This window comes from Paramisgurnus dabryanus, chromosome 17 (genome assembly GCF_030506205.2).
Source record: "Paramisgurnus dabryanus chromosome 17, PD_genome_1.1, whole genome shotgun sequence".
Lineage (NCBI taxonomy): Eukaryota > Metazoa > Chordata > Actinopteri > Cypriniformes > Cobitidae > Paramisgurnus > Paramisgurnus dabryanus.
In genome coordinates this window covers 20,295,864-20,322,106 of record NC_133353.1, presented here as the reverse complement: position 1 = coordinate 20,322,106, position 26,243 = coordinate 20,295,864, and the positions used below count along the sequence as shown (strand labels likewise).

The 26,243-nt window shown below is 36.4% G+C and overlaps 1 protein-coding gene across 1 annotated transcript in view; it reads left to right on the top strand.

Annotated features, from left to right (window-relative positions):
- Nucleotides 1-26,243, top strand: part of alk (ALK receptor tyrosine kinase) — a 921,668-nt gene that overhangs the window by 730,411 nt on the left and 165,014 nt on the right. Inside the window, exon 6 of the mRNA XM_065288699.2 lies at nucleotides 19,996-20,121. Within this exon, the coding sequence (XP_065144771.1) occupies nucleotides 19,996-20,121 (126 nt within the window). The remainder of the gene's footprint in view (nucleotides 1-19,995; nucleotides 20,122-26,243) is intronic.

Below are 26,243 nucleotides of genomic sequence, written 5' to 3'. Positions count from 1 at the left end.
TCAACTTCCGCTTTTCTCTGTCTTGACTTATTTCAGCCATTACACAGGAGCTTAACAACAACTAAAAAATATGGATGATGAATTTAAGTTATGTATTTAATATTGTGTTCTTGTGGTAACATTATAGATTATTTCTAAGTTAGCATTACGTAACTATGTTAAGCAGTTTGAAAACCAGGTAGGTAGCGATAACCTAAACAGTAGTCCACCCTACACACACGCATGTCCCAGTCAGTAAGATGCTGTTGCAGTGTTCTTTATTATGTTTATCTTTATTACTCTAATCATGTTACAAAACTCTTCATCTGAGAAACGTGAAGATGATGAGCTTCATCATGGATCTCTCACTTTTACCTTGTCAAAAACAACTGCGTTAAAACTGAGTAATACATTGGTGTATTTTCATCTTACAGATCTGTTGCCAATAGTTATATAGAAATATGGTTGCAACAAGAGTTTGTGCTCATTTAATTAAGAATATGGCTTTTTAAAACAAAAACTAACAGATGATTACAGCTAAGACTAGCACTATTGCTAACGGAAGAATGACCAAAACACATTTGGTTGATAATTTATTATTAGACAGATACCACTGAATGAAGACTATTTGTCTTTCAAATGTTAAGTTTCAAATGGTTCATAGGCAAAAACACGTACATCTTCTAGCTGTTTTTGTGACGGTGTGTAGAAGACACATTTTCAAGCATGCCGGTGACATTAGCATCCGACTTATACTGGCGGAAGTAGCGTCTTCATTGACAGAGGTGTCGTCCAATCAGCAATAACCAATCCATATGCGCAATATACCTACCTTTTCCGTTTTGTAGATTCGTTGTTGTGTTTTCTGACTTGTCGTTGTGTTTTCTGATTTGTTATTTTTTCTGACTTGTTTTGCACTTCTCAGCCACGGTCTTATTAAAAATAATACAGTTTTCTGTTAAAACAAATAAAGGTATTTTGTAAAAGACCAGAGATACACTAAAGATAAATATGATTCATGTATTTTCTGCATGATTTGAACCTCTGCATGGTGTCTTTATAGCCTATCACGTTTCTACCTGTATTTCACAATGAGTGTGGATCAAAAGATTATACCTGTCACAGATCAAACCAAACCACCAATCACAGGTCTGAAGCCCAAAGTCTCAAAGGTCAATTGACGATTGAGTTAATGTTGTGCAGTTGCGAGAGCATAAAGAGAGTCAAGCGAGCGCTCATTCCAGCACTTGCATGTGTGACTTTATTTTTGCGCGTTATGCAGAGGTGCACTTTTGCATGATGTCTTTTTTACTCATGAAGCTAAAGTAGCCCACGGGGATGCTTTTCTGTGTGCTTATATTGTTCTGCATGCATACTTGCATATCTCTCACTTGTGCATGCTTTATATGCGTGGCTTAGATTTGGATCTGAATAAATACAACATATTTTCGAGCTATGCTTACCATGCCCCACTTTTACAGTTTTTTTCGATTGCTAAACGACAGTGGGCACAACTGGAGCTACATGTGCAAAACTCTAACTACAGTCTGCACTACCAAAAGTCACCTGAGCACAACTCTTAACATATGGCTCAAAACAGCTCCGTGCAGCCAAACACTAAACACAACCCTCACTGAGATAACACACACTGTCACTCACAACACACTGAGAGGAAAAACACTAACATCAAACACCAATACACAAAATACTAACTTTATATCTTTACAGTTTTAACAATTTCAGTGATGTCACACCAAGTAATGTTTTCTTTAAAGAATGATTTATTTATTGATTTATCACAATATTTTTTTTAGAACATCATAATTTTTTAGGGTAAATGAAAATTAGCAGTTTGCTTCAGTTGTCTGTAGTAATTTACGGAATTACAGTAATGAGAAAAAAGGTAGAAACTTAAAGTACATGAAAGGTAATATTATATATAAATGAAATCTATATATGAAATTGGAATTTATATTTATATGAAATTGCAATCAGCAGTGTTTGAAAGGCACAAGGCTGAAATCAATTGTGTTTTGAATGTGTGATTCACAGTTTTGACAGCAGTGTGTTAGCATTTGAACAAAGTGCTGTAAATCCACAGTGTTGTGCAGGTTGTGGTTAAAGTCATGGAATAAGTGTGTAAAGTTTTGAAAACTGTGTTCAAGCAATGAAAAACGAACTAGAGTTTGGTCCACATGAACTGCTGCTGTGCAGACTGTAGTTAGAGTTTTGCACATGTGACTCCAGTTGTGCCCACTGGCGTTTAGCAATCGAAAAAAACTGTAATAACTCCGTGCCCCCCAGTCGAGGAACCAACCAGTGCTTTCAGCAAGAGTCTTATTTTTATCTGTTGTCTGGTTGATTTTTTTCTATGTATCTGGGCTGCAATTATTAAATAAGAAATCATTATATAGTTAACTGCTTGGATCCAGTAGGGAGCCCCCAGGGCCCCACGCAATTGTACTGCATACAGCCTAACAAGGAACCTTTAAAGAACCTTATTTTTTTAAGAGTGTATAGTACAGTCAGAATACAATGGACTTTGTGGCCTCCAGAGATAAAACCTCTTATTACTTTTAAGTTCCAAAATTGTATCAGCCAAATGCTGTTTTTCATAGCTCATTAGACTGAAATTGTTCAGCTTTATTTAAGTATGATTTTACCTTAGATTCTTTCCCTAAAGTTCCATAGGGGAAAAAAGAGAAAATTCTTACCCCCCTCTATACCACATTACACTCCTCCACTGTATCTGGCCTGTAGGCACTCAGATCTAAAGTTTTGAAATTCTTGTTCTTATTTCAAAGAGTACAAACAATAGAAGCCACCATTTATTACCATCTCTTGCCTGAGGTCATCCATAGAGATATTTAGAAAGTAAACCATCACCAGCAGCCTGGATTGTCACAGAGCTCACATACTATTCTGTACATATTTTTCAAAGGACCTATATTTGATGTATATTTTACCAGGTCAATGGTCAGTGTGTGTGTGTGTGTGTGTGTGTGTGTGTGTGTGTGTGTGTGTGTGTGTGTGTGTGTGTGTGTGTGTGTGTGTGTGTGTGTGTGTGTGGGTTGGTCTATGTGGTTTACGAGGACATGAATAGTGTATAATGACATGTTTATTATGCTATAAAGGTGGTTTACGGGGACACAGACAGTGTCCCCATAAACGGAAAAGCTAAAAAAACATACTAAATGGTAGTTTTTCATAGATTAAAGACTGGCAACAGGTTTTTGTGACATTGGGGTTAGGGACTGGGGTAGGTAAGGGGAATAGAATATAACAGTTTGGACAGTATAAAATGCATTGCGTCTATGGAGATGTCCTCGTAAACCACATACACCAACATGTGTGTGTGTGTGTGTGTGTGTGTGTGTGTGTGCGTGTGTGTGTGTGTGTGTGTGTGTGTGTGTGTGTGTGTGTGTGTGTGTGTGGGGTCCCAATCATGGAATTGGCTTGCTAATGAATTCTCTACCAGCAAGAGTTCTTTGGTCAACCTGCTTTGCAAGAAATACTATTCTGTTTGATCAGTATGTTTGCATATGAAAAACAGCATGGCTATGTTGGTTTACCAACTAGATCAGCACCAAATCAGCATTAAGTGTTAAAAAATCAGCCTGAATTAGAATGAAAATTCATTCTAGTCAAATGTGGTATATTTGTCAGGAAAAATAAATATAAGGGTGCATGTAGATTTCTCATCTGACCTTTAATGCAAAACCTTTTCCACCTATGGTAATTATATGGCAGTCTGCTGTTCTAAAATCAGTTTGTTTTTACAAGAGTACCATGAATCCACTCCTCTAGTTGCCTCTGCATTCGCTGTGTAGTTCTTTTCCTTAATCTCTGGAGTCTCTTTTTCAATCATCTTTGAAACGGAGCAGATTTAGCTTTAATGTGACTGTCCAGCTTTGAAAAGCACATAAAAAAAAACCTGGCCACCGTGGAATAAAAAAGGTTTTATGCCTCTGAGATGTCCTGAAGCAGTCAGACTGCCCTTTCATCTCTCTTGGGCAGCGTTTGATATAAAGACACCAGCCTACATGTTGACCTGCCTTCTAGAATATGCCATGTCATACCTTCTTTATCCAATGAATGTATAGCTTCAGGGTTCAATATTGTCTGATACTGTTCTTGTCAGTCATTCCAATCAAGTTGTTCCAATGTGTAATATGCATGAAAGCTCAAAAAAAAAAACTGTTATCAAACTGTTATGGCTAAAGGTCTTTACACACCGGGACGTTTTTCGTGCGCGTTTATCGTCGACGTTTAACGTCTCGTGACTCAAGAACGAGCGCCACTGTGAGTGCGCACACCCACGCGAAAAGCGCGAGGCGCAAATGCGTCATTTTCAGAAAAACGCGTGGGACACGTTTTTTTTGGTTTGACGCGGCGCGTTAAAAGTTGGCCGACCAATGAGATTGGCGCTTTTGTTCACGTGCCTGGCGCTGCTGAAGTTCCAGTAAAACACGACTTGGTGGCGCTCAAGCACAAAATGGTCTTGCGGAGCATGTGGAACAGGTAAACACACAAGGAAGCATCGAGGCTGTGGAGGTTTATGAAGGTGTCGGAGTTCCTCACAACATCGACTGAATTTCGAAGGTAACGTGATATATATAAGAACATAACAATACATAGCTGTGTGGGCTATATGATTAGATTAGATTCAACTTTATTGTCATTACACAAGTACAAGGCAACAAAATGCAGTTTAACGTTAGGTCTAACCAGAAGTGCAAAAGCAGTATAAAAAGTGCAGGATATCAGTATTTGCATAGGTGCAGGATTATGTAATACGATGGAACAATTTACTGTGGGTGGTACTATGAACATAATATACAGAAATTTACAAATGGATATGTACATAATAAATTAAACTATACAGAACAGGAGTGAAATTAATATTTAGGTAGTGCATGAATGAATTTGGATTGTAACTAGTCAGTTAAGAGTGCAATGGCATAAGTTATTGTGCAGTGAATAGTTATTCTAATATTCATTACATAGTACAGGGGTGTAAACGATGCAATTCAAGTAGTCCAGCAGTGCAAATGAACAGGGAGTATGAAATAGACAGTCCAGTAGTGTATTGAACGTACCAGTAGTGCAAATTAACATTATAACTGTGCAAGTAATAAAAATGAATATTGGTGCATTACATTATGATATGTAATGCACTGACATTGAACAGTGATTAACTTCATACCATGCATGTTCCCTGTAAACCGTGTGATATCACGTTTTGTTGTTTGCACCATAATACTTTGTGTGTAACTGGAACCTGTTGAACACAAACGTGGGCAATTACACTGCTTCGTCTTCAAAGAAAAACATTTGGTTATTATATTCATTGCTTCTTCCTAACCCCAAAATAACTGGAAGAAATCTAAAATGCAAGCCAAACCAAAGGTCGGGTTTTAGGAGGTTAATTTGTGTTCTGTGTATAGGTAACCTAGTTTGTTTAGTCAGATGAAATACCATGAATCTAAATTACATTTGTAATCAAATATTGACCTCATGGATATCGTGGCATGGCCCTCAGTGTGAAAGATTGGTTCTGATGAAAACTACATTTATCTTTACAGTGTTCACAGCAATATTTCTGCTAAAAATGATGTGAGCAAAAGTGAGGAGGCCCCAGCAAGCACGTCTTCAGGATCATCCAGCACCAGCCGTGACAAGGTCCAATCTAAACAAAAAAAAAACAGTCCGAGACAAACCTCTGGAGAGGTACCTCTTATTAAAAGATGCTAAAGGGAAAAAATTGAAAGCAGTGCACAGAAGAAAGAGGAGCACAGAAGGAGCGCTCTGCCAGTTTTTGCTCACACCTATAGATGTTTATTATATACCATTTTATTTAGGTTTTTTTATGTTTATACATTCAAGAAATACAGTTGAACATGTACATTTCATACATATGTTTATTTGCACTACAGTTCACTTAGACTTCTATCATTGTGACTTTTTTGCTCTACAGCTCTGCCAGTTCTTGTTCACACAAATTAATGTTTATTATATACCATTTTACTTATGTATTTTAAGTGATTATACATTTAAGAAATTCATTTGAAAATGTCTAATTTCTAAATGTTGATTTGCACTACTGTTCAGTTGCACTAAAGTCATTGTGACTTTTCTGGACCAACATTTCTGACTCCTGTTTTATTTGATTTTACTGTCATGTCTCTGATTGTTATTGCAAACTGCAGTTCATTCACAAAAATAAATGTTTGATTAAAAAACGAATTGTAAATAACGTGCCATTTTGACACTATGCATATATTTGTTCATCAGTATTGTTGACCTCTTATTGTAATAACTACATACCTACTTCTTTAGCCAAATCACAAAATACAATACATTTGGGAGGAAATGTGAGAAAATTGTTAACAAGAGAAAGTGCTTGTAAAAGATTAGTTAAAAATACACACATCGGATCACCCATTACCTTATATTTTGTGAAAGAGCTTTAATTTTGATATAACGTGTTCTATCAAAATAGTTCATTTTATGTGGAGAGTGCTGATAATAGAATCGAATCAAATAGATTTGATTTAACAAATGTATTTAAGTTCACGGAGATATTGTTTGTACAAAGAATATATATATATATATATATATATATATATATATATATATATATATATATATATATATATATATATATATATATTATAAACACACCGTTTTCAAAATGGTAATTATAATGACTATAACACGAATGCACAGTTTGCTTTTATCTGAGAAGATCATGGTTCAAATGATCATACTGTCAAGTAGCTGATGGTGAGTTGAAGTAGTCTTTGTATAGTTGCTGCTGTTAGAAATCGAGCTGCTACTAGTAATATCCATGTTTTGTTAAAAGCAAGCATATGACTTGTTATTATTGACTAGCGTGTGGCTTTCTTCTTCTGTGTGACAAGTGAGTGTCAGAACAGAAGCATAAAGTTTCGCTGCGCCCCCTTGTGTACCGGCATAAATCTGTTTTGTATTAAGCGCCATCTAACGTCCAGGGGTGAATTTGCACCTCACTCGGCTCAGCGCCAGTAAAAATCGTCTGGGTGTGAAAGCAAAAAAACGTCACGTTAAACGCCGACGATAAACGCGCACGAAAAACGTCCCGGTGTGTCAAGACCTTAAGAGTGTTGCTACATGTAAGGGCACAGAAAATAGAACCATTGGGTGAAGCGATCATAGCCGTGTTTTATCGTGAATAAAGCATAGCTATTGACCAATCAGAATCAAGGATTGGAACTAACTGTTTTATAAAAATATACAAAGGTCAGGTAATTACACAGTGAACACGAGATGGGGTATTAATTTGTGCTCTGGGTTTTATATTTGCTTGCAGGAACACATACCACCTTTTACCAATAAGAGCTTTGGTTTATCAGCTCACTTTGTCTTCCTCACTGGCTTGTCCCATTTGATTTGTCTTCTCCTCTAATGCCCCAGCCCCAAAATGTCTCCAAAAAGTAGTAAAACAAAATGAAACAGGTTTTTTGTTTGCATTCTCTTTTGCCCCCTCAGGCACTGTGAAATAATCTGACAAAGACAAATGATGCCTCAAATCTTTGTCGGCCAATCAAGCATGGCTCTGAGCGGTTCATTGAGTACATAACTAGATGCCCCTTTTTTCATCTGTTGTCCTTAGGGAGGTGGCATGTAATCTAAGGGCAATACCTTAGATATACCTTATATCCGGCACATCTACTGGACAGTCCTAGTCAACACCTATCTGCTCACTTAACATTCTAATATGCATTAATCATATAAAATAATGTTGTGTGTGTGTGTGTGTGTGTGTGTGTGCGTGCGTGCGTGCGTGTGTGTGTGTGTGTACCTGGCAATTATCACATTGTTCCTACAAAGATAGGAATACCAGTATTTTTGTGACCTTGTGGGGACATTTTGATGTCCCCATGAGGAAACAAGCTTATAAATTAAACAGAATGATGTTTATTGAAAATCTAAGGTACAATAAAGTTTTGTGTGATGGTTGGGGTTAGGGAATGGAGTAGGTAAGGGAAATAGAATATACAGTTTGTATAGTATAAAATGCATTACGCCTATGGAATGTCCCCACAAAACATGGAAACCAGAGTGTGTATGTGTATGTGTGTGTATGTGTGTGCATGCGGTGTTGGTAAACTCGGAATTCTGCCCATTATACTGTATATACAGATGGTTATTTGTAAAGATATCAAATATTTTTATTTCGGAAAATTAATTAGGAACCACAGGCTATATTGATTATTCGGGCTTGTGTTAAGTAACTTTTTTTGCAACTGTTGAAATAAAATATGTATAAAAATGTAACCAGTCCTACTTGCACCTGCCCTGAGCAAGATTCAAACTGCTCTGGTTGAGAGTCACACACTCTAACAAGTAAATAAAGGCCATGAGCGTCTGTCGCTAGAGCACTTCTTGAGGTTTACTTTAACTGCACAGCTCTTACTGACTAGCTGGCCTCCATTACAAAATAAAACAATTATGGAACCTGAACTGTACATGCCAGAATGTATTATGCTTTGTGCCAGACATGCAAAAACACCAGTCATAATATTTCATAGAAAAAAAATGCAATGTGCAATATAATCTCAATATAACAATAAATAGGCTATAAATGTCTACTTAAACAAGACATCAAACTAAGAAACTAGTCTGATTGATGATGGACTTTTGACCTATATTTTCTTGGGAGTTCCCCTTGATTGTAACCACTGTAGTTTCTGTTGTCTCATCCTCAATGGTATTTTTTCTTGGATTTGTTTTGTGACAGTCCTGTAAAATGCGATGATATGCTGCTTGGTATCCTTTTAATTTATTATTTGGCTGTTTTCGTGCTGAAATAGACTTTTGGTGCTTGGTGACATTTGGGAAAATCCGGGCATGGATTAAGGAGCGGATGCGCTATACACTGTATGCAAGCTGCCAGTAACTAGCTGCCAGTAACTTACTTTAGATTTTACATTTATGTTATTTACTGGCAACAGTTTGTTCAAAGTTAAATGAAGATGAAACATTTTCAGTCTTTATCTTCACTCTAAAAAATAATTCAGGGGATATGTTGCCACTATTTAATTTAATGCATTGGTGCAAGTAAAAAAATTGAAATAATTGATTTATTGAAAGATTTAAAGATGCAAACGTTTTTTTTATGTATATATATATATATATATATAGAACCTGTTCTCAACTCATATCCTACAGTTTAATAAGGGACAAAACAAGGAAGGGGAAGTAAATCTTGAAAAGATACAGAAAGCGGGAAAAGGTCAGAGGAAGGAGGAAAGAACTGATAAGTGATGGAAAAGATAGGAAAATACGGAAAAATCTAAATGAAATCATCAGGATAGGGAAACTGGCAAGTGTCTTTGATCTAGGCCAGTCCTGATTTACCATTATCTCAATATTTGAATATCATATTTATTACCAGCTTTTCTTATAAAAGCAAGACTTTTCCATGCTGAGTGCCCTGGCAACACAAGAGCATAGCAATATGCAATGAACTTACAGACCATCACCATTTGTTGCTTTTGTCTGATCCCATTAGGCAGTTTCTAAGAACCAAGATGCAGAAAGCCTCTTTTTATGTTATTCTTTATACCATTAAGAGAAGCACAGTGCATCATGTATGACTCAGATGCTTTACTGTCATCTTGTTTTCTGAGAACACATTTCTAACTGTCTTAGCTATATCTGTATTTAGGGCACAATGCAAACTAGATCTTATTCTATGACGAACACACATGCAGCCGTCATCTTTCAAATCTGAACACCATAAACCCTTTTCATTTATTGATCACAATATTTGGCTTCATTTATCTCAACATTTATGTCAAACTGTAATGTTTAATCAAGGTCAAGATGACTAAAAGCTTTTATTTATTAACACAGCTAGTTTCGATAACCCTGCAGTAATTTGTTTAAAACATAAAATAGCTGGTCTTTTTGTTTAAGATGGTTGGTTTTATTTGGAGAAAGGATTGATATTATACACTGCATAATCCTTAATTTAAAAAATGTCAGAGTTGGATAAAAGATATAGAATATGAAGTTTATCAGCTATCAGAGGTAATACAGTATGTTTTAGATCAGTGGTTTTCAAACCCTGGGTCGCGACCCTCTGGTGGGTCGCGGAAATTAAAAACTGGGTCGCCAGAAAGATTAAAAAAAAAATGTTACTAAAATAATTTATTAAATTTTATTATAAAAACTATAATAATTACAACACACTTGAATAAAAGCACAGTAAAAATATCTTTTAAATACACGAAATAAAAAAAATACTCCACCTTTGTGTCACATGACCCATGTGCGTGCGCAGCTTACTGTATTAAATTCATAGACAGTAGATTAAATTGCGCACGGGGTCACAGCCATTTTTTAGATGATGCAAGAGGAAATAAAAACTCCTAAATAAAAATAAAAATGTGTTTTGTCTGATGTGAAATTAATATATATTTTAAATGTATTTGATTGGTTTGTCGAAAGTGAGCGTGGAAATGTTTAGTTGTTTGCTAAGCATAGCGCCACCGTTAAGACACGAGTGTTGCAGTGAGACTGACATTGTTCTGCTGTTATCTTTGAACTATTTTCGCTGCTGAAACAAAAAAAAACAGTCAACATTGCGTCCAAAATGTAAGTGACTAAATATTATTTATTTGTTTAGTGAACTGTCATATAAAATCTGTAAATTTTCAACCGTGATGTGATGCTGCTTAACTGTGTCATGTTATTAAAAACTTCACATTTTTACCACAGTTTAACCCACTTTGTTAACACACTCGCTCACTTTGTGTTTGCTGCGCTTATTTGTTTAACTAAGCGTTATTACATTATGCACTTTCGGTCATCATTGAGACTAAAGGATGCAGAATCATCATGTTTTGGTGATTGTTATTGGAGTTTTAATCTTGTCCCTGATAAGCAGACAAGTGTTGATGTAGAGCCCTGCGATGTGTTTTTAGACTGCTTCAATAGGCAAGATCCAACTTTCCATCTTTACGACTCCTCCGTTGTGTTGCGTATGTCAGTTCTTCCTCGTTTTTTGTCCATTATAATAATTAATGATATTAAGAATTGCAGTGAGGTTGATCTCATTTGTGCCCCCTGGAAAAATGAAATGCCCGTCCGTGAATTTGTGTTTGGCGTCGGGTCTGCTCATTAGTTATACATACAGATGCGCGCATGCACATTTCACATGGCTCACTCCACTCTGATGGCTTTCGCCCCCGCCCTGCTTCATTCTACTAAGGGGTGTGTGTGTGTGGGGGGGGGGGGGTTAGAGTGTGGGTCGCATAATTTTTATTTTTTTAAATTAGGGTCGCTCCTAAAAAAGTTTGAAAACCACTGTTTTAGATGGACACAAGCCATTATCAGTCTGTAATTATTCTTAAAGATAATACTGAGGAGTGAGAACCAGAAGGACATAAGTGACATTTCACCAACTCACTTGTGTCTTTTTGGCAGCAAAAAAAAGAGCTCATCAAGATGTTTCATTATATGTAACCCGTCACGAGAAACAGTGACACGAGTCGGCAGCAAAAGTTTCGAGAAAATGAGAAACAAAGTTTATTTTTTTCAAAATTTGTGATTTTCGTTTTATTGCAGAATCTGTTAGTTGAGATCACGTAGAAGCCTCTCCATGTTTGAGATAACAGTTTTTTGTATATTTAAAAGTGTACAGTTTGCGGTTAAAATAAGCTTGTTTTTCCGGAGATTCTAGCGTGCAGCGGGGGGCGTCATTGTCTGTGTGTATATTTACATACTGTATAAGCTTGTGTTTTCGCCTCCGCCCCCAAATGGAACAGCGTGACTACTTAATAAGGATAGTTCACCCAAAAATGAAAATAATGTAATTAATGACTTACCCTTATGTCGTTCTAAACTCGGAAGACCTCTGTTCATCTTCGGAACACAGTTTAAGATGTTTTAACGTTAGATTTAGTCCGAGAGCTTTTGTCTCCTCCATTGAAAATCTATGTATGGTTTCCATGTCCAGAAAGGTAATAAAAACATCAAGTAGTCCATGTGACATCAGTGGGTCAGTAAGATTGTGTTGAAGCATTGAAAATACAGTTTGGTCCAAAAATAGCAGAATTACGACTTTATTCAGCATTGTCTTCTCTTCCGGCTCGAGCGTGAAGTCACGTGACTGTGTTGCGGCTGCCCTGTTCCTCAGACATGTTTACTAAGGGTTTTTTTTTCAAACTTATAGTGTGCGTCTCCCCAGACTGTAAAGCTCGGGCGCACAAAACAAAAGAAAAATAAAAGAAGCTGGGGCGGAACAAATAACAGTCAGCCGCATCGTACGTCAGCCGCGTCACTGTCTTAATGTCGGATGACGTCAAAGTACCGCGAGAGCTCTTCAAGAAATCTTACGGAGTAGTTTAATTTCGACTCGCTCTCGCGGTACTTTGTCGTCATCTCTTTGTCAGTTCTTGCAGCGCAGCATGAGTCCAAACACACAGAAGTTACACAGAGATTGTTGTAGTCTTTATATGATTGGCTACATGTTTTGTCTATCAATATTTTCCATGAAGTCATTGGCTGATGGAGGAACGAGCGAGCGATTTGTAATATCTCTAAAGGACGTCACGTTTTCGACGGTGCTGTTTGTATGATCTATTATACTACCTCCCTCTTTTAAATACAAACTTTGAAGGCGGTTTCATGTGTTTAATGGAGTGTAATCTCATATACCCTTACATGTTATATTACAATGTAAATAGTCCTCAGATTGTATATTATATTGTATTACGCTTTACAGGGGGTATGGCTTAGCTAAATGAGATGTAAATGAGCCCTATTGTCTCCCCCAGTTAGTGATGGTCAACCCGGATCTTTTTAAGGATTCGGGTTATTCTGAGTCACTCACTAATATGATCCGGGTTGTGCGAGTCACTCGAGTCACTTGAGTCACTTGGTCAAAATCTCCCAATTCCAATCGCTAAGTCATACTAATGCCAACCAAGCAACTCCGATCATGCGTGCAGCTACGAGTTTATGACTCCTCTGCTCACAAAAAAGGGCTTATGTGACCTGAGGAACTCGTAAAAAACATGCATGCCCGTGGTAACATTATCAATAACATAATTGTAAAAGTTTGGTGTGTTTAGTTTCATTTCATAACGACAAATATATCAACACCACATTTAGAAGATGTCAGGCTTGGTTGACTTGGACGTGAGAGGAACGTGTCCTGTTTCAGATTGACTTAAAAAATCCACGATAGGCTTCGGTTAATCTTGTGAGTGAGTCCCAGACAGAGCCGCTCGCCCGCTCCTGCACGGGTCCTGTGAGTGAACCACTCACGTCACTCTGAGTGACTCAGTCAACAAGAGGAGCCGTGTACGTCCGTCGGTGGCGGATCTTTCCAGCAGCACTGCTGCAGTCCTCGTATTTAAAAATGTTAAACATTTGCAGCTTCTACCCAAAACATTGTGCCAGTCAAATATTTCAACAGATTAGCCTACATGAGTCAGTGGGTTAACAACACGAGCAAGGCTTGTTTCTCCTAGCCCAGGATTCAAGCTCCATGAGTTGAGTCACTCTCTGTGTGAATCCCCGAGCCGCCGACCAACTCATTGTCGCGCGCACGCATCCCTTTGTACTCGGACTCGGAGCTGCAAGAAATAATGATCCGGAATAGCAGCTTTTGGTTCACTCGGTACCCCCAGTCGACATTTGGTGATGTAAATTAACTCGTTGTTGCAAGTTATAGAACCTATGGCAGCTTATGTAGAGTTATTTGTTGTAATTCTGTTGTAAACATTTGAAGAGCTTTGTGTTTGATACAATTTCTCATTTTTAATGCAAAATCTGAGAGGACTCAACTGACTCGTGTTAATGGTCACTAAGGACTCATGGTTCTCGAGTAATTTTAGGGATCGGGTTAAATGATCCGAGTTTCGGGTGACTCGCTCATCACTACCCCCAGTTGGAAAGAAGAGTCCCTTTCGTCTCAATTTTCTCGGTTTGAGTATTTCTGAGTTCCTATATTCAAATGGCCACAACTTCTCCAAATCTTATCAGATTTCCATGTGTTACACATCGTTGGAAACCTTAGAAACTGCACTTTCAGAATCTGTGAATAACTTAAAATGGCCCAGATCCGACAAATGTCACTACTCTCCGTGACTGGTCACATATAGATATAGACATGTGACCCAAAATCACCCAAAATGTCACTTATGCCCTTTTGGTTTTTAACCCTCAATATTTTCATATTATTCCACGGTCATTGGTATGATTGCCATAACTCTAAGGTAATACACAGAATACTGTATGAGTATTAAGAGAACCATACATGCACAAAAATCATGTTAATACTAGGGTACAAAATGTAAGTACCCTTGTGCATGTTTTACCAGTATTGTGTTGTAGAAGTATTACACTGTAAGTGTACATGCTGTAAAAGAAAGTGCAACTTTATTTGTCTTTTACATATGCTTACATTTTATTAAGCATATGTTTATGTATGTGGTTTGTTTGCATTGCATGAAGTGCACATTCTGTAAAAGAAAGTGCAACTTTATTTGTCTTTTACGTGTGCTTAAATCTTTTAGTGCGATTTGTGAAAAAAAACAGAGGGGGGGATGTTTTCATAGGCGTCGATTTCGTTGGTACGCGTACCCACCATATTTCATCATTGTACCCACCACTAGTTTTAACTTCCGTCCATCATAATTTGACTTTTGGTTAGATTTTTTTACTGTTTTCAGTGGTTATGAGAAGCAATATGAGAGAGAACTTTGGTAATCATTGTCTGACCTAACAAAAATCCATTATAATATATATATATATATATGTTTTTTTTTTTTTTCTAATTAAAATATTTCTAATATTCAGAAATGCGCTCTCCGCTCACGAGCTCTAATCGGAACAAACCCGAACCTCACTGTCTGCTGAACTTGCACAGAAACATCAAAATATAACCAGCTTTTTAAATAGCACAAATTATGAGCTTAACTTGTTGATGATTTTTTATAAATCTTGACAAAATTAGAATATAGTAAAAGTTTTTTGGAAAAAAGTTTTAGGTGGGCCTGTTGAAAAGTGGGGCCGTCTTTCAAAACATAACCTGCACGAAAGAGAAAAAAAATAATGTGTCTCTGTCCAAAGCACATTTCAAAACATTTTAATTTTAATGAGACAATGAACTTCATCACTGCATTTGCAGGAATTGTAAAAAAAAATCTTATTAAGCAGCCTAACGCAATATTTTTACTCAAATAGCTTATCTTTCCCCACACATATGAACTGTGATCATGCACAACGAAAAAAAAAACACGCAAGAATTAAATATTGAATGGCAAAATTATATGGCACAACGTAGTGTCAACTAAAATATAAATATTCAGATATGCTGCTGAATATGCTGCCTTCCTTCGTTTCGACACACAGCTCCACAACCATCTCGCAAGTGTTGACTTGGCTATTGTGAGGAGTAACTGTGTGTGTAACCAATCACACTGCAAAATCCCGGGAGTTAAATTAACACTGCTCAGTGTTTATATAGGTCCACTCCCCAGAGTGTTAAAAAACTAACACCGGAGAGAGTTAAAAGCTACAATCTGTGACTTTATCCTCTCTATCACCATCTCTGTTTGAAAACTGAAATTGCATTTTAGATCTTACTTGTAGAGTTATTTTCTTAATTTAGGATTAGATGTTGGCCGTTTCATTTCAAGTCACCATTATTGTGATCAGTGGTTGTTTTAATTGGACTCTTGAGTCTTAGTCTTAGCTTTTCAGCTTTTTTGGCTGTTATAATTACATGTGTTTAAAACATGTTTGTGGTGGCCAAAGAGGAGACACTAGTGCATTTCTATGATTACAATGGTTGTTAGAATATACTATCAAATAACACTCTTTAAAAATGATTTCTTCAGTGATTTCTTACTAGAAGTATGTATTTCTGTCAATTATATGATACTGTAGTAAGAGATCCAACCATCTCATAGCAGTTTTTCATTCTGAATCATTTTTAAACACTGACACTTACAGATTAACTGCAGTCTAATGTAGACACTTAAACATCAAGAATCAGAGTATGAATCACAATGATGGTGACAATAAAATGAAAAGCTTCATGCTGCAATGCATGCTGGGTATTAACAAATTACAAATCTCATCCAGAACTCCCAGAATGCACTGCGGCATGAATAAATAATGAACTTTTTTACCATATTCTTTGTCACCATTGTTGAGATTCATACTCCGATTCTTGATGTCTTTGTATCTGCATTGTTCAGCGGTTAATGTTATTGTGCACACTATCAAAATCCTTTAGAATGTCAAACTGCTATGAGAGTTCTGGACCTTGAATTGTAGTAATTTATTATTAATAGAAAATGATGCTTCTGATGAGGAGGAAAAACTATATTAATAAATCTGTTCATTAAACGATTATGTTCAACATTTTGTTTTAACCATCAATATTCAATAAAACAATAACCTTTTCTTTGCTTTAACAATGTGTTTTAAACACATTAAGATATGGCAGTTAGAAAAAACTAACAAGTCAATAGTCAAGTTCAACTAAATCAACCACTGATCACAATAATGGTGACTTTAAATGAAACAGCCAACATCTAAACCTAAGTTAAGAAAATAACTCAAGTAGGATGTAAAAGTAAGATGTAAAATGCAATTTTAGTTTTCAAACAGAGATGGTGATAGAGAGGATAAAGTCACAGATTGCTGCTTTTAACTCTCTCCGGTGTTACTTTTTTAACACTCTGGAGAGTGGACCTATATAAACACTGAGCAGTGTTAATTTAACTCCCGGGATTTTGCAGTGAGATAGCGCCGTGGGCGAGACATTAAGCAAGTCTGCAGAGTGGTGGATACAGAGAGGCTGCACGGCAGCTATACCAGAGCCAGCTAATGTAGCACATTTTAAAATAAAATTGACTTTAATCAAACCACGGATCTGTGATAGGTTTTGTGATCCGTCTCGCCACTAGTGTAGTAGCACTGATCACTTTGAGGGGGAATAAATGTATCCCAACCGGGGAAACAAATAATTAATCAGTGGCAGGGATACATTGACCAGAAAGGGGGAAATCCCACGCACCCCCCCCCCGGCAAATCGCACCCTGTGTTTATGTATTTGGGTTGTTTGCATTTAACAACAGAAAGTTTTGTTCTTTGACTACAAAGACAATCTGAAAATAATATCATGCCATACATTTGCTTAGCCAGTCTGGCCATTTATTGGTCAAAAACTTGATTGTTTTACATGACATCAAGGCGAACAACAGTTCCCATTCTTTTTCTGGTGTAGTATGAAAAATATTCTACATTTGTTCTACATAAAATGTTAGATGATGCAAGATGTATTTGCTGAAAACAATATTTTACAGACTTCACATGCATATTTCGTGACCCACAATTCAGAGCATCAATTAGTGCTTTAGCAGTTTACAAGGGTTAGCAGTTTACAAGGGTTAGCAGCAGTGGCAGCTCGTGACTGCTTATCCGAGGGCTGCTAATTCAAAATAAGTGTTCGGGGTTCGGTGTGTTGCTTGCGTTTTCAAAAATGTGTTTGTTGCACCATTTATGAGAAAAGAGTTGTCATGTTCACAAAATACACGCAAGACACTCCCTTAACAGTAAACTTTGAATAAGCATGAGATTATGCGAGTATCTGGCAAATGCAAGTGTCTCTTTTATCATAAACCCTTTAGATACATCTGCAGCAGGCACTTATTTTGAAAAAAAGGAACCACACACATGACCGGCTACATACATGTTGTGACGAACTTTGCATCAAGTGCCCTCAAAAAAAGAGGCCACCCTCCACCACTGGTTAGCAGAATGTGTGCCTCAGAGCCCATATACCACTAGGAAGGTCATTAAGCCATTTTCCCATGTGCAGTGACAGATTCAGAGTCTTGTATCTTAGCTCAGCTTTCTGGGCACTGATATGAATGTTTGCCCGGCGGTGCTATGACTCACTGTTACGGCTGGCTGTCAAATGCCTGCTGAACAATAATTAAATCATTTTAGTACTCACACACTGATGCTAGTCTAACATATCAATCATATCTTTGTTCTTTTATCAAAAATCCTCTGCATGAGAGGAGACTGGTATGATAACACATTCTCTACTTTGATTCTTTCATTGTATTATTTTTCTCCACACTTACAAAGAGTTTGATTAAAAAGACTATTAGTTTTATTTATTTATTTTTTATTTTTGTCTAGTGTGCCATGCTGAGCTGTGAAACAGGGCTATTAATTATTATGCCAATTACATGAGCTGATGGGTTCGCCACACGCATACAAATGAACTTATGCACTATACATGACACTAAAACCCTGGGTATAGTCTATTTATTTTATGCATATGCAAGAATACGCACACAGTCAAACACACAGCCTTGTTCCAAAACCAAAGCATAGTTCATTTGACACATACATGTACGCATAACTTTCCCTTCCGTACGCATAAAAATTGACCATACTCAGCCTTGAATGAATACCATAGATCAGTGGTTTTCAATCTTGTCCTAGGGGACCCACTGTCCTGCACGTTTTGCATGTCTCCCTTATCTAACACACCTGATTCAGATCTTCAGCTCATTAAGGGAGAGATCCATGAACAGAACTGGGTGTGTCAGTTAAGGGAGACATACAAAATATGCAGAGCTGTGGGTCCCCTAGGACAAGATTGAAAACCACTGCCATAGATGGGTTAAAATAAGAATCCATCCCTTGCTAATCTATCACCAAGCAAGAGTAAAAAGACTAAATAGACTGCACATACAAACGTCAAAATGTAATTTCTTATACAGTATAAGCCCTGTCGGTGCAGGACCGTGACCATCATATGTACTAAAAGCGAATATTTGAAAGAGTGGTCGATCACTGACAATTTTTTAAAATTCTATCTTTGGTCTCTAGTTTTGAATACACATTACTGTTCGTTGGAGCATTATGATACTAGAAAAGCAGCTCTCGTCATGCGTCTTACAAAAAGTAACCCAGATCAAGGGCGCATTATGCTTCTGTAGCTGCCAGTGATAAAATCTTGTTTTCTTTTTTTAAAGAAGGAAGTTAAAGTGAGTCACATCAGTGAGCGTAAGCTTTATTCGTTTTTCTTGCTGTACAGTCACTCTTTATCAGTGAACCCCTGGTGAGCATGGCCCGTTTGTACAGCTCCACCAGATGACTGTCTGCCATTTGCATAGATATGCAAACCGCGGCTAGAACTTGTTCGCTGTGATGCTATCAGACACTCATCTCATATAAATCCAGTCACCACACGCTACTTATCTGGGCCATTGTTCCATCCCACATATTTTAAAAAGTACTAACGCTCTGAAAGTGTCTAAATCTAACGCTCCATATGCAAAAAATCAACAAAACACAATGATACAGTGTTGAAGAAAAACACTGTATCTCATTGCGGGAAAAAAGCTAATTCATAAAACGTTATCCGTGTCTGTGTTTTTCCTCTGTTACCATATTTTCTGAGTGCCTGTTATGTCTTTATTGGACAGAAAATGGCTTTTGTGTTTTTATTTGTTGATAGCCTTTGTCACAGTTTTTTCTTGTGGTTGAAGCTATAAAAACAAGAGACTTCTCAAGAGACTTTGCTTTTTTGTCCTTTTTCAGCCTCATTTACTTTTACAAAGTGCTGAATTTACTTGATGTCTTTGTGTTTGTTTGCACAAAAGCTTTTAATGTATCCCTCTGATTTACTTTCTTGGCAGAGAGTATATTGGAAAGACATAAAGAAACCAAAGTAACCTGTTACAGATACACCTAATGTGCTGTTGTAAAAGATGTATGATGAAATTTGGGGTTGCGGTAGGCTAATAGTTAATGATTTGGGATACTTGATCAAACCTTACATTTCAAGCAGGGGTGACCCTGAAATCACATAATTGCTGTTTTATAGCTATTGTGTACTTGACACATTTAAAGCTAGGTTACGTCAAAGGAAATATAATCTCTATAATTAGTGTCTCTGATACCCTCTTGTTTTTCTCCTCCCAGAAACCTCTCGAAACGTCACTCTCCGGGGCCGCTATCACTGCCAAGAGGGCTACGAGATCAATGTGAGCCAGCTGTGTGACTTCAACCCTGACTGTCCACAAGGGGATGATGAAGGAGAACATTGCCGTGAGTATTAGTGCAGTCAATTTGGAGAACAGGACCAGAATGGGTCTCAGGAGGGTGACAGCATATATTTAATGAAGCCATTGTGTGTTTGCCCAATACATAACAGAAGTCATGTTTATTGGACATTGCGGGAACTGTTCTGGATTTATAGTCACAGTTATACATTTACATACACCTTGCAGAATCTGGAAAATGCTGAACATTTTGGAAAAAGAAGAAGAATTTAGAAAATGAAGGTGTGTAAGAGTGGTAATACTTTAAAATAAGTTTATATTAGTTTATGTAGTAAATATCAGTAAATACATTAAAAACATAAACAAATATTGATCAATATCAGTAGCGGCTCTTGACTTTAAATTTAGGTTGGGCAGATTCTGGGACATATCATAGGCTATGACTAACCTATGATGATAAACTGCTAGTGTTTTAAGTTTTACATTTAAATGACTAAACGTATGCAGAACACTGAGCAGAGGTCTAGTGTTCTTATGTAATTCAACCTGATGGGGCGCTTTAATGATGATTAATTTGGTTTTAGCCTTTCGCTTGAAAAAATGAAAAGTAAGCATGGAAAGTAAAAACTTAATTCTGTTTAGTACAACCAGTTGTTTGGCTGTCACACATTTTTTTTTATATCTGGCTTTTCAGGGCAAAGTTGTTTGATGTCCGTTTTCTCATTAACTGACAATCTTTCAAATGATTTCTATAATAAAAACTGTAAACTATCTCAATTTGGTTGATTTGTTACCACTCGGGATGCCATAACCTGAAGAATTAGCCATACTAATGCTATCATGCAGACTGATATACACTTTGCTTACGTGAAATGATACGGAGGACACGGGACCCGTACAGTTTTGTGTTTATATTTTAAATGGTCAGTTGGTCTGGGTCGGTCCCAGTTTACTGTGGGTCCCAAGTTTGATTAATATTGTGTGTAAAACCCAAGTCGATTGGAGAACAGGCGTGAGCGCTACCGCACTAAAGCTCGTGTGCAGTTTTATCGTGCCTCCGGTTTCTATCCCTTACGAAAATTAACCATGGATTTACTACAGTTAAAACCAAAAAACGTCTTGGGTCTCCCCAGACTGTAAATGAAGCTCAGGCGCACAAAACAAAAGCAAAATAAAAGAAGCTGGGGCGGAACAAATAACAGTCAGCCGCATTGTACGTCAGCCGCGTCACTGACTTTATGGGGCGCCGCAGTCGGATGACGTCAAAGTATTTCTCTTCAAGAAATCTTACGGAGTAGTTTAATTTCAACTCGCTCTCGCGGTACTTTGACGTCTTGCAGTGCAGCATGAAGTCAAACTCATAAGTTACACAGAGACCCTATTTTAAATACAAAATTTAAAGGCGGGTTCATGTGTTTAACGGAACGCAAATACCGGACTGTAATCTGATATACCCTTACATGTTACGATGTAAATAGTCCTCAGATTGTATATTATATTGTATTACCAGAAGTTCATGCGAAATCTAATGTAAACAATAGACTATATATCTATATTTCATGGATTATACGCATTTGTGGACAAAAATCATTGGATGATTCACACATCTGAAACAGACTGGATTCGACTTGTGATCCCCACAAAGGTAAAAGTCCTGTTTATTTTGCATGTTGTTCATTCGGACTTCTGTAATAAAATATTACATATGATGCTAGAACATCTGTATCTCAAAACGGCTTTACAGGGGGTATGGCTTAGCTAAATGAGATGTAAATGAGCCCTATTGTCTCTCCAGCCAGGGAAAAGGGAAAGTGTTAACTTTTTTCTTTCTCAAATTTCTCAGCATTCTCTTTCTTGAATGTGTTACATTCAAATGGCCACAACTTCTCCAAATCTTATCAGATTTCCATGTGTTACACATCGTTAGAAAGCTTAGAAACTGCACTTTCAGAATCTATGAATAACTGAAAATGCCCCAGATCCGACTTGTGTCCCTACTTTCTGTGACTGGTCACAAATACTTCTACAGCATTTGATTTCGGCATTTACTTTGTTAGTTCATGCTAGCTAATGCATTATCTAATTGTTAAAGGTGCCCTTCCTCGGTTGTTTCTATTGTTTTATACTGTTGTCTGAGCCCTACTCATGACGTTTGCATAGTTTTTACATTCAAAAACATCAAAAGCAATAAGTAATAGGCCATTTTGTACCCTGGTTTTGAGGTTGGCTAGAGAAATTATCCGTTTTGATGGGCGGGCCGCATTGACGACTTGGAAGTAAACGCCCACTGCTATGGTTGGATAACAGTTTTTCGAAGTCAAACTAACTTTCAATACTTATTTAATCTCATCTGTGTAATCAGTTTAATGTTAAGTGAGTGTCACACAAACGCGTCTTTTATCGTAAACCCTTTCGATGCGCATGTAGCAGGGCACGCACGCACAAAAACACACACACACACGTGTCGTTTATCGTAAACCCTTTCAATGTCCGTGTAGCAGCGCGCGCACGCACAAACACACACACACACACGTGTCTTTTACATAAACCCTTTCGACGCGCATGTAGCAGCACGCGCACAAACGCACAAACACACAAACACACAACCCTTACGAAAAAGAAGTATACTTCAAGTTCATTATATTAAGTATACTTAAGTAATGTTGGAGTATAGTTTTAAGTATACTTTATGTAGTAACATTTATGTTCTAGTAGTAAACTTGTAAGTGTACTGGTTGAATACCGCTTGGGACTAAATTGGCCCACTTTTAGTATATAAAAGTATACTTCTAAGTGTACTATAAGTGTAAGAGTAGTCAACTTTAAGTGTACAACTAGTGCACAATTAGTTCTTCATTTGTACTGCAAGTGAACTCATAAGTATACTAGTAGTTTTCTAGACTTATACTTCAAGTGTACATGCAAATGTTCTGTTAGATTACTCTTAGTAAACTAGTAGGTTACTAATTTTGTGCTGCTGGTATACTTCCAAGTGTTTTTTTATATACTTTTAGTTAACTAGTAGTTTAATAGTCATATACTGAAAGTGTACATGCAAGTGTTCTGTTAGTGTACTCTTAGTAAAATAGTAGGTTACTTATTGTGTGCTGCAGGTATACTTCCAAGTGTTTTTTATATACTTTTAGTTAACTAGTAGTTTACTAGTCATATACTGAAAGTGTACATGCAAGTGTTCTGTTAGTGTACTCTTAGTAAACTAGTAGGTTACTTATTGTATACTGCTTGTGTAACAAAGCACTTTGACACTGAGGATCCATCTGCAGGTTTTTATTAAACACACTCATATTCCAACAGGCAAGGTTAAACAACAGCAAACACAGCAATGTAGGGCAGGCAAATCTCATAGTCATGAAACAGGCAAAAGGGTCAGCAATGACAGCCAGTACAAATCAAGACTTTGCACTGACTGAATGTTTCCAGAGAGTTTATATAGGCTGTCCAATGTGTTTCAGGTGGCAGACCAATCAGTCCAGGCATGCGGGATTATGGGAAATGGAGTCCAGAACGAAAGTTAATATTCAGGGGGTTCAGCCATATATATAGATATATATACAACCTCAAATCAGAAACAGTTGGGACACTGTAGAAATTGTGAGTAAAACAGGAATGGAATAATTTACAAATCTCATAAACTTATATTTTATTCACAATAGAATATAAATAACATATCAAATGTTGAAAGTGAGACATTTTGAAATGTCATGCCAAATATTGGCTCAATTTGGATTTTATGAGAGCTACACATTCCCAAAAAGTTGGGACAGGTAGCAATAAGAGTATAAAAGTTAAATGTACATATAAGGAACAACTAAAGGACCAATTTGCAACTTAATTGGCAACATGATTGGGTATAAAAAGTGTGGCAGTGTCTCTCAGAAGTCAAGATGGGCAGAGATAGCCTATATTCTATTGTGAATAAAATATAAGTTTATGAGATTTGTAAATTATTCCATTCCTTTTTTACAATTTCTACAGTGTCCCACTCTAGTGTCCCATTATATATATATATATAAAATTTTAGTATTTATTATTTTTTGTTTGATTAGCTCACTGATAGCATACGAAAGATTTAGCTTCAAATTGAAAGTACAATTAAAAGGTACAAGTAAAAAAATTTATACACATTGTATTGTACTTTAAGTGCAATATATTAATATTTATAGTATGATGTTAAGTTCACTTAAAGTAAAGTTGAGTAGTAAACTACTAGTTAACTAAAAGTATAGTAAAAGAAAACTTGCAAGTATACCTGCAGCACACAATTAGTAACTTACTAGTTTACTAAGAGTACACTAACAGAACACTTGCATGTATACTTTCAGTATGAGTACACTAGTTAACTAAAAGTATAGTAAAAGAATACTTGCAAGTATACCTGCAGCACAAAATTAATAACTTACTAGTTTACTAACACTAAAGATTCTCCATAAAGATAATTTGTACACTACATATACTTTCAAAATTTACTTAAAATATACTGTTTCTAAAGGATGCTAAATAATGTATTTTATAAATATGCTGTCAGTGCATTATTATAATGATAACTTTAACAGATAAAGTATACCTAAAATAAACTTTAAAATAAGTTCAAATTAGTATACTTTAAAAATTGCACAGAACTTTAACTCCAAGTATATTTTTTTAAAGTATACTTTTAGAAAATATACTAAATTATAATTATTTTGAAATATGTTAAAAGTTTAATTGTAAGCAAATATGTTGTAAGCATACTTTCAATATATTCAAAGATGGTACATTTCTTTCTAAGTATATTTGTAATGTACTATTGCAAAGTTAAATATACTTGAAATACAATAAAGTATATGTATTTTTCACCAGGGCTATTCATATGGCTTTTTGCAGCTTTCTTGATGTAGCTTTCGTTGTTGCATTTTTACTTTATACTTTTAAGTATATGTCAGTAAACAAGTATAGGCCAAATATACTTAGACATTTCGGTCAGTATAGGTCAAGTATACTTTAGTACAATTTAAGTATATTTCTAAGAAGTACCTAAAGTACATTTTAGAGAAGTACATAAAAAGTAAACTGAAAGTATACTTTCTTATTTTAAGTTTAAAAGAAGAATACTTATAGCACACTTCAATAAACTTCTTTTTCGTAAGGGAAACACACACATGTGTCTTTCATCATAAACCCTTTCGACGCTTGTGCATCATGAATTCGCATGAATCGCATCCACGTCGAGTTCCACTCCATTCAGGAAGACATTTGATCTAATTACTCCGACCTGACGTTTTGAGAAGTGCATGCTGTTCTTGTTGCATTTACACAGTGAATTTAGTTGTGTAATCTTACGTTAATATCTTACCTTTTGGCGTAATCAGTGTGGTAGGGAAAAAGCATGAAGTTGTCAATTTTACAGAAACTTCATCAGGGCTGGATACCTGAGATAATTTTATGTTATGGACCTCAGCAATGTCATTTCAAGTGCGTGTACACTTAAAGGGCATGTTCCAGGGTTAATTTTTCAATTAGTTTGTGCAATTTGCTTGTTGGTAATAAACATTTAACCCTGGAGAACCCACAGGGTCAAATTTGTTCAACAGAATAGGGTTAAACTGTTAATCATTATTTTATGTTGTTGGGTATCACAAAACGGAATATAATAAGTTTTGTTTTACTACAAATATCTTAATATTCTTAAATCAAGATGCATTTTCTTGATAAGCAAAATCCCCAAACTAAATCAAAAATTGAAGTGAATTGGTGCTTAAAACACGCAAAAAATCTGCCATTGTGGTAAGACGGGGAAGTATTTTTTTATGCACAAATTTGATATTTTTGGTCTAAAAAGTAGACTTATTTTCTTAGGTCATTTTCCCCACCAAGAAAATGCATTCTGATTTAACAATTTTTGATATTTGGAAAAAACAAGAGAAAACACTATAAGAAAGTCATTTTTGCAGTGTTTCTGTAGCCTAAATCATTTTTTTTCCCTTTTTTATACAATGCACAGAGACAAACAGTACCTCATCAAAAATTACTTCTAAGGTACTACTTCAGCTGATTTCATAGCATTGTAAACGTGAAGTGAACAGAAGGAATAATGCAAAATGTAAACATATTTAGCCTACACAAAACAAATGTCCAGTACCATGCTGTGATCAGTTAACTTCATTGGGT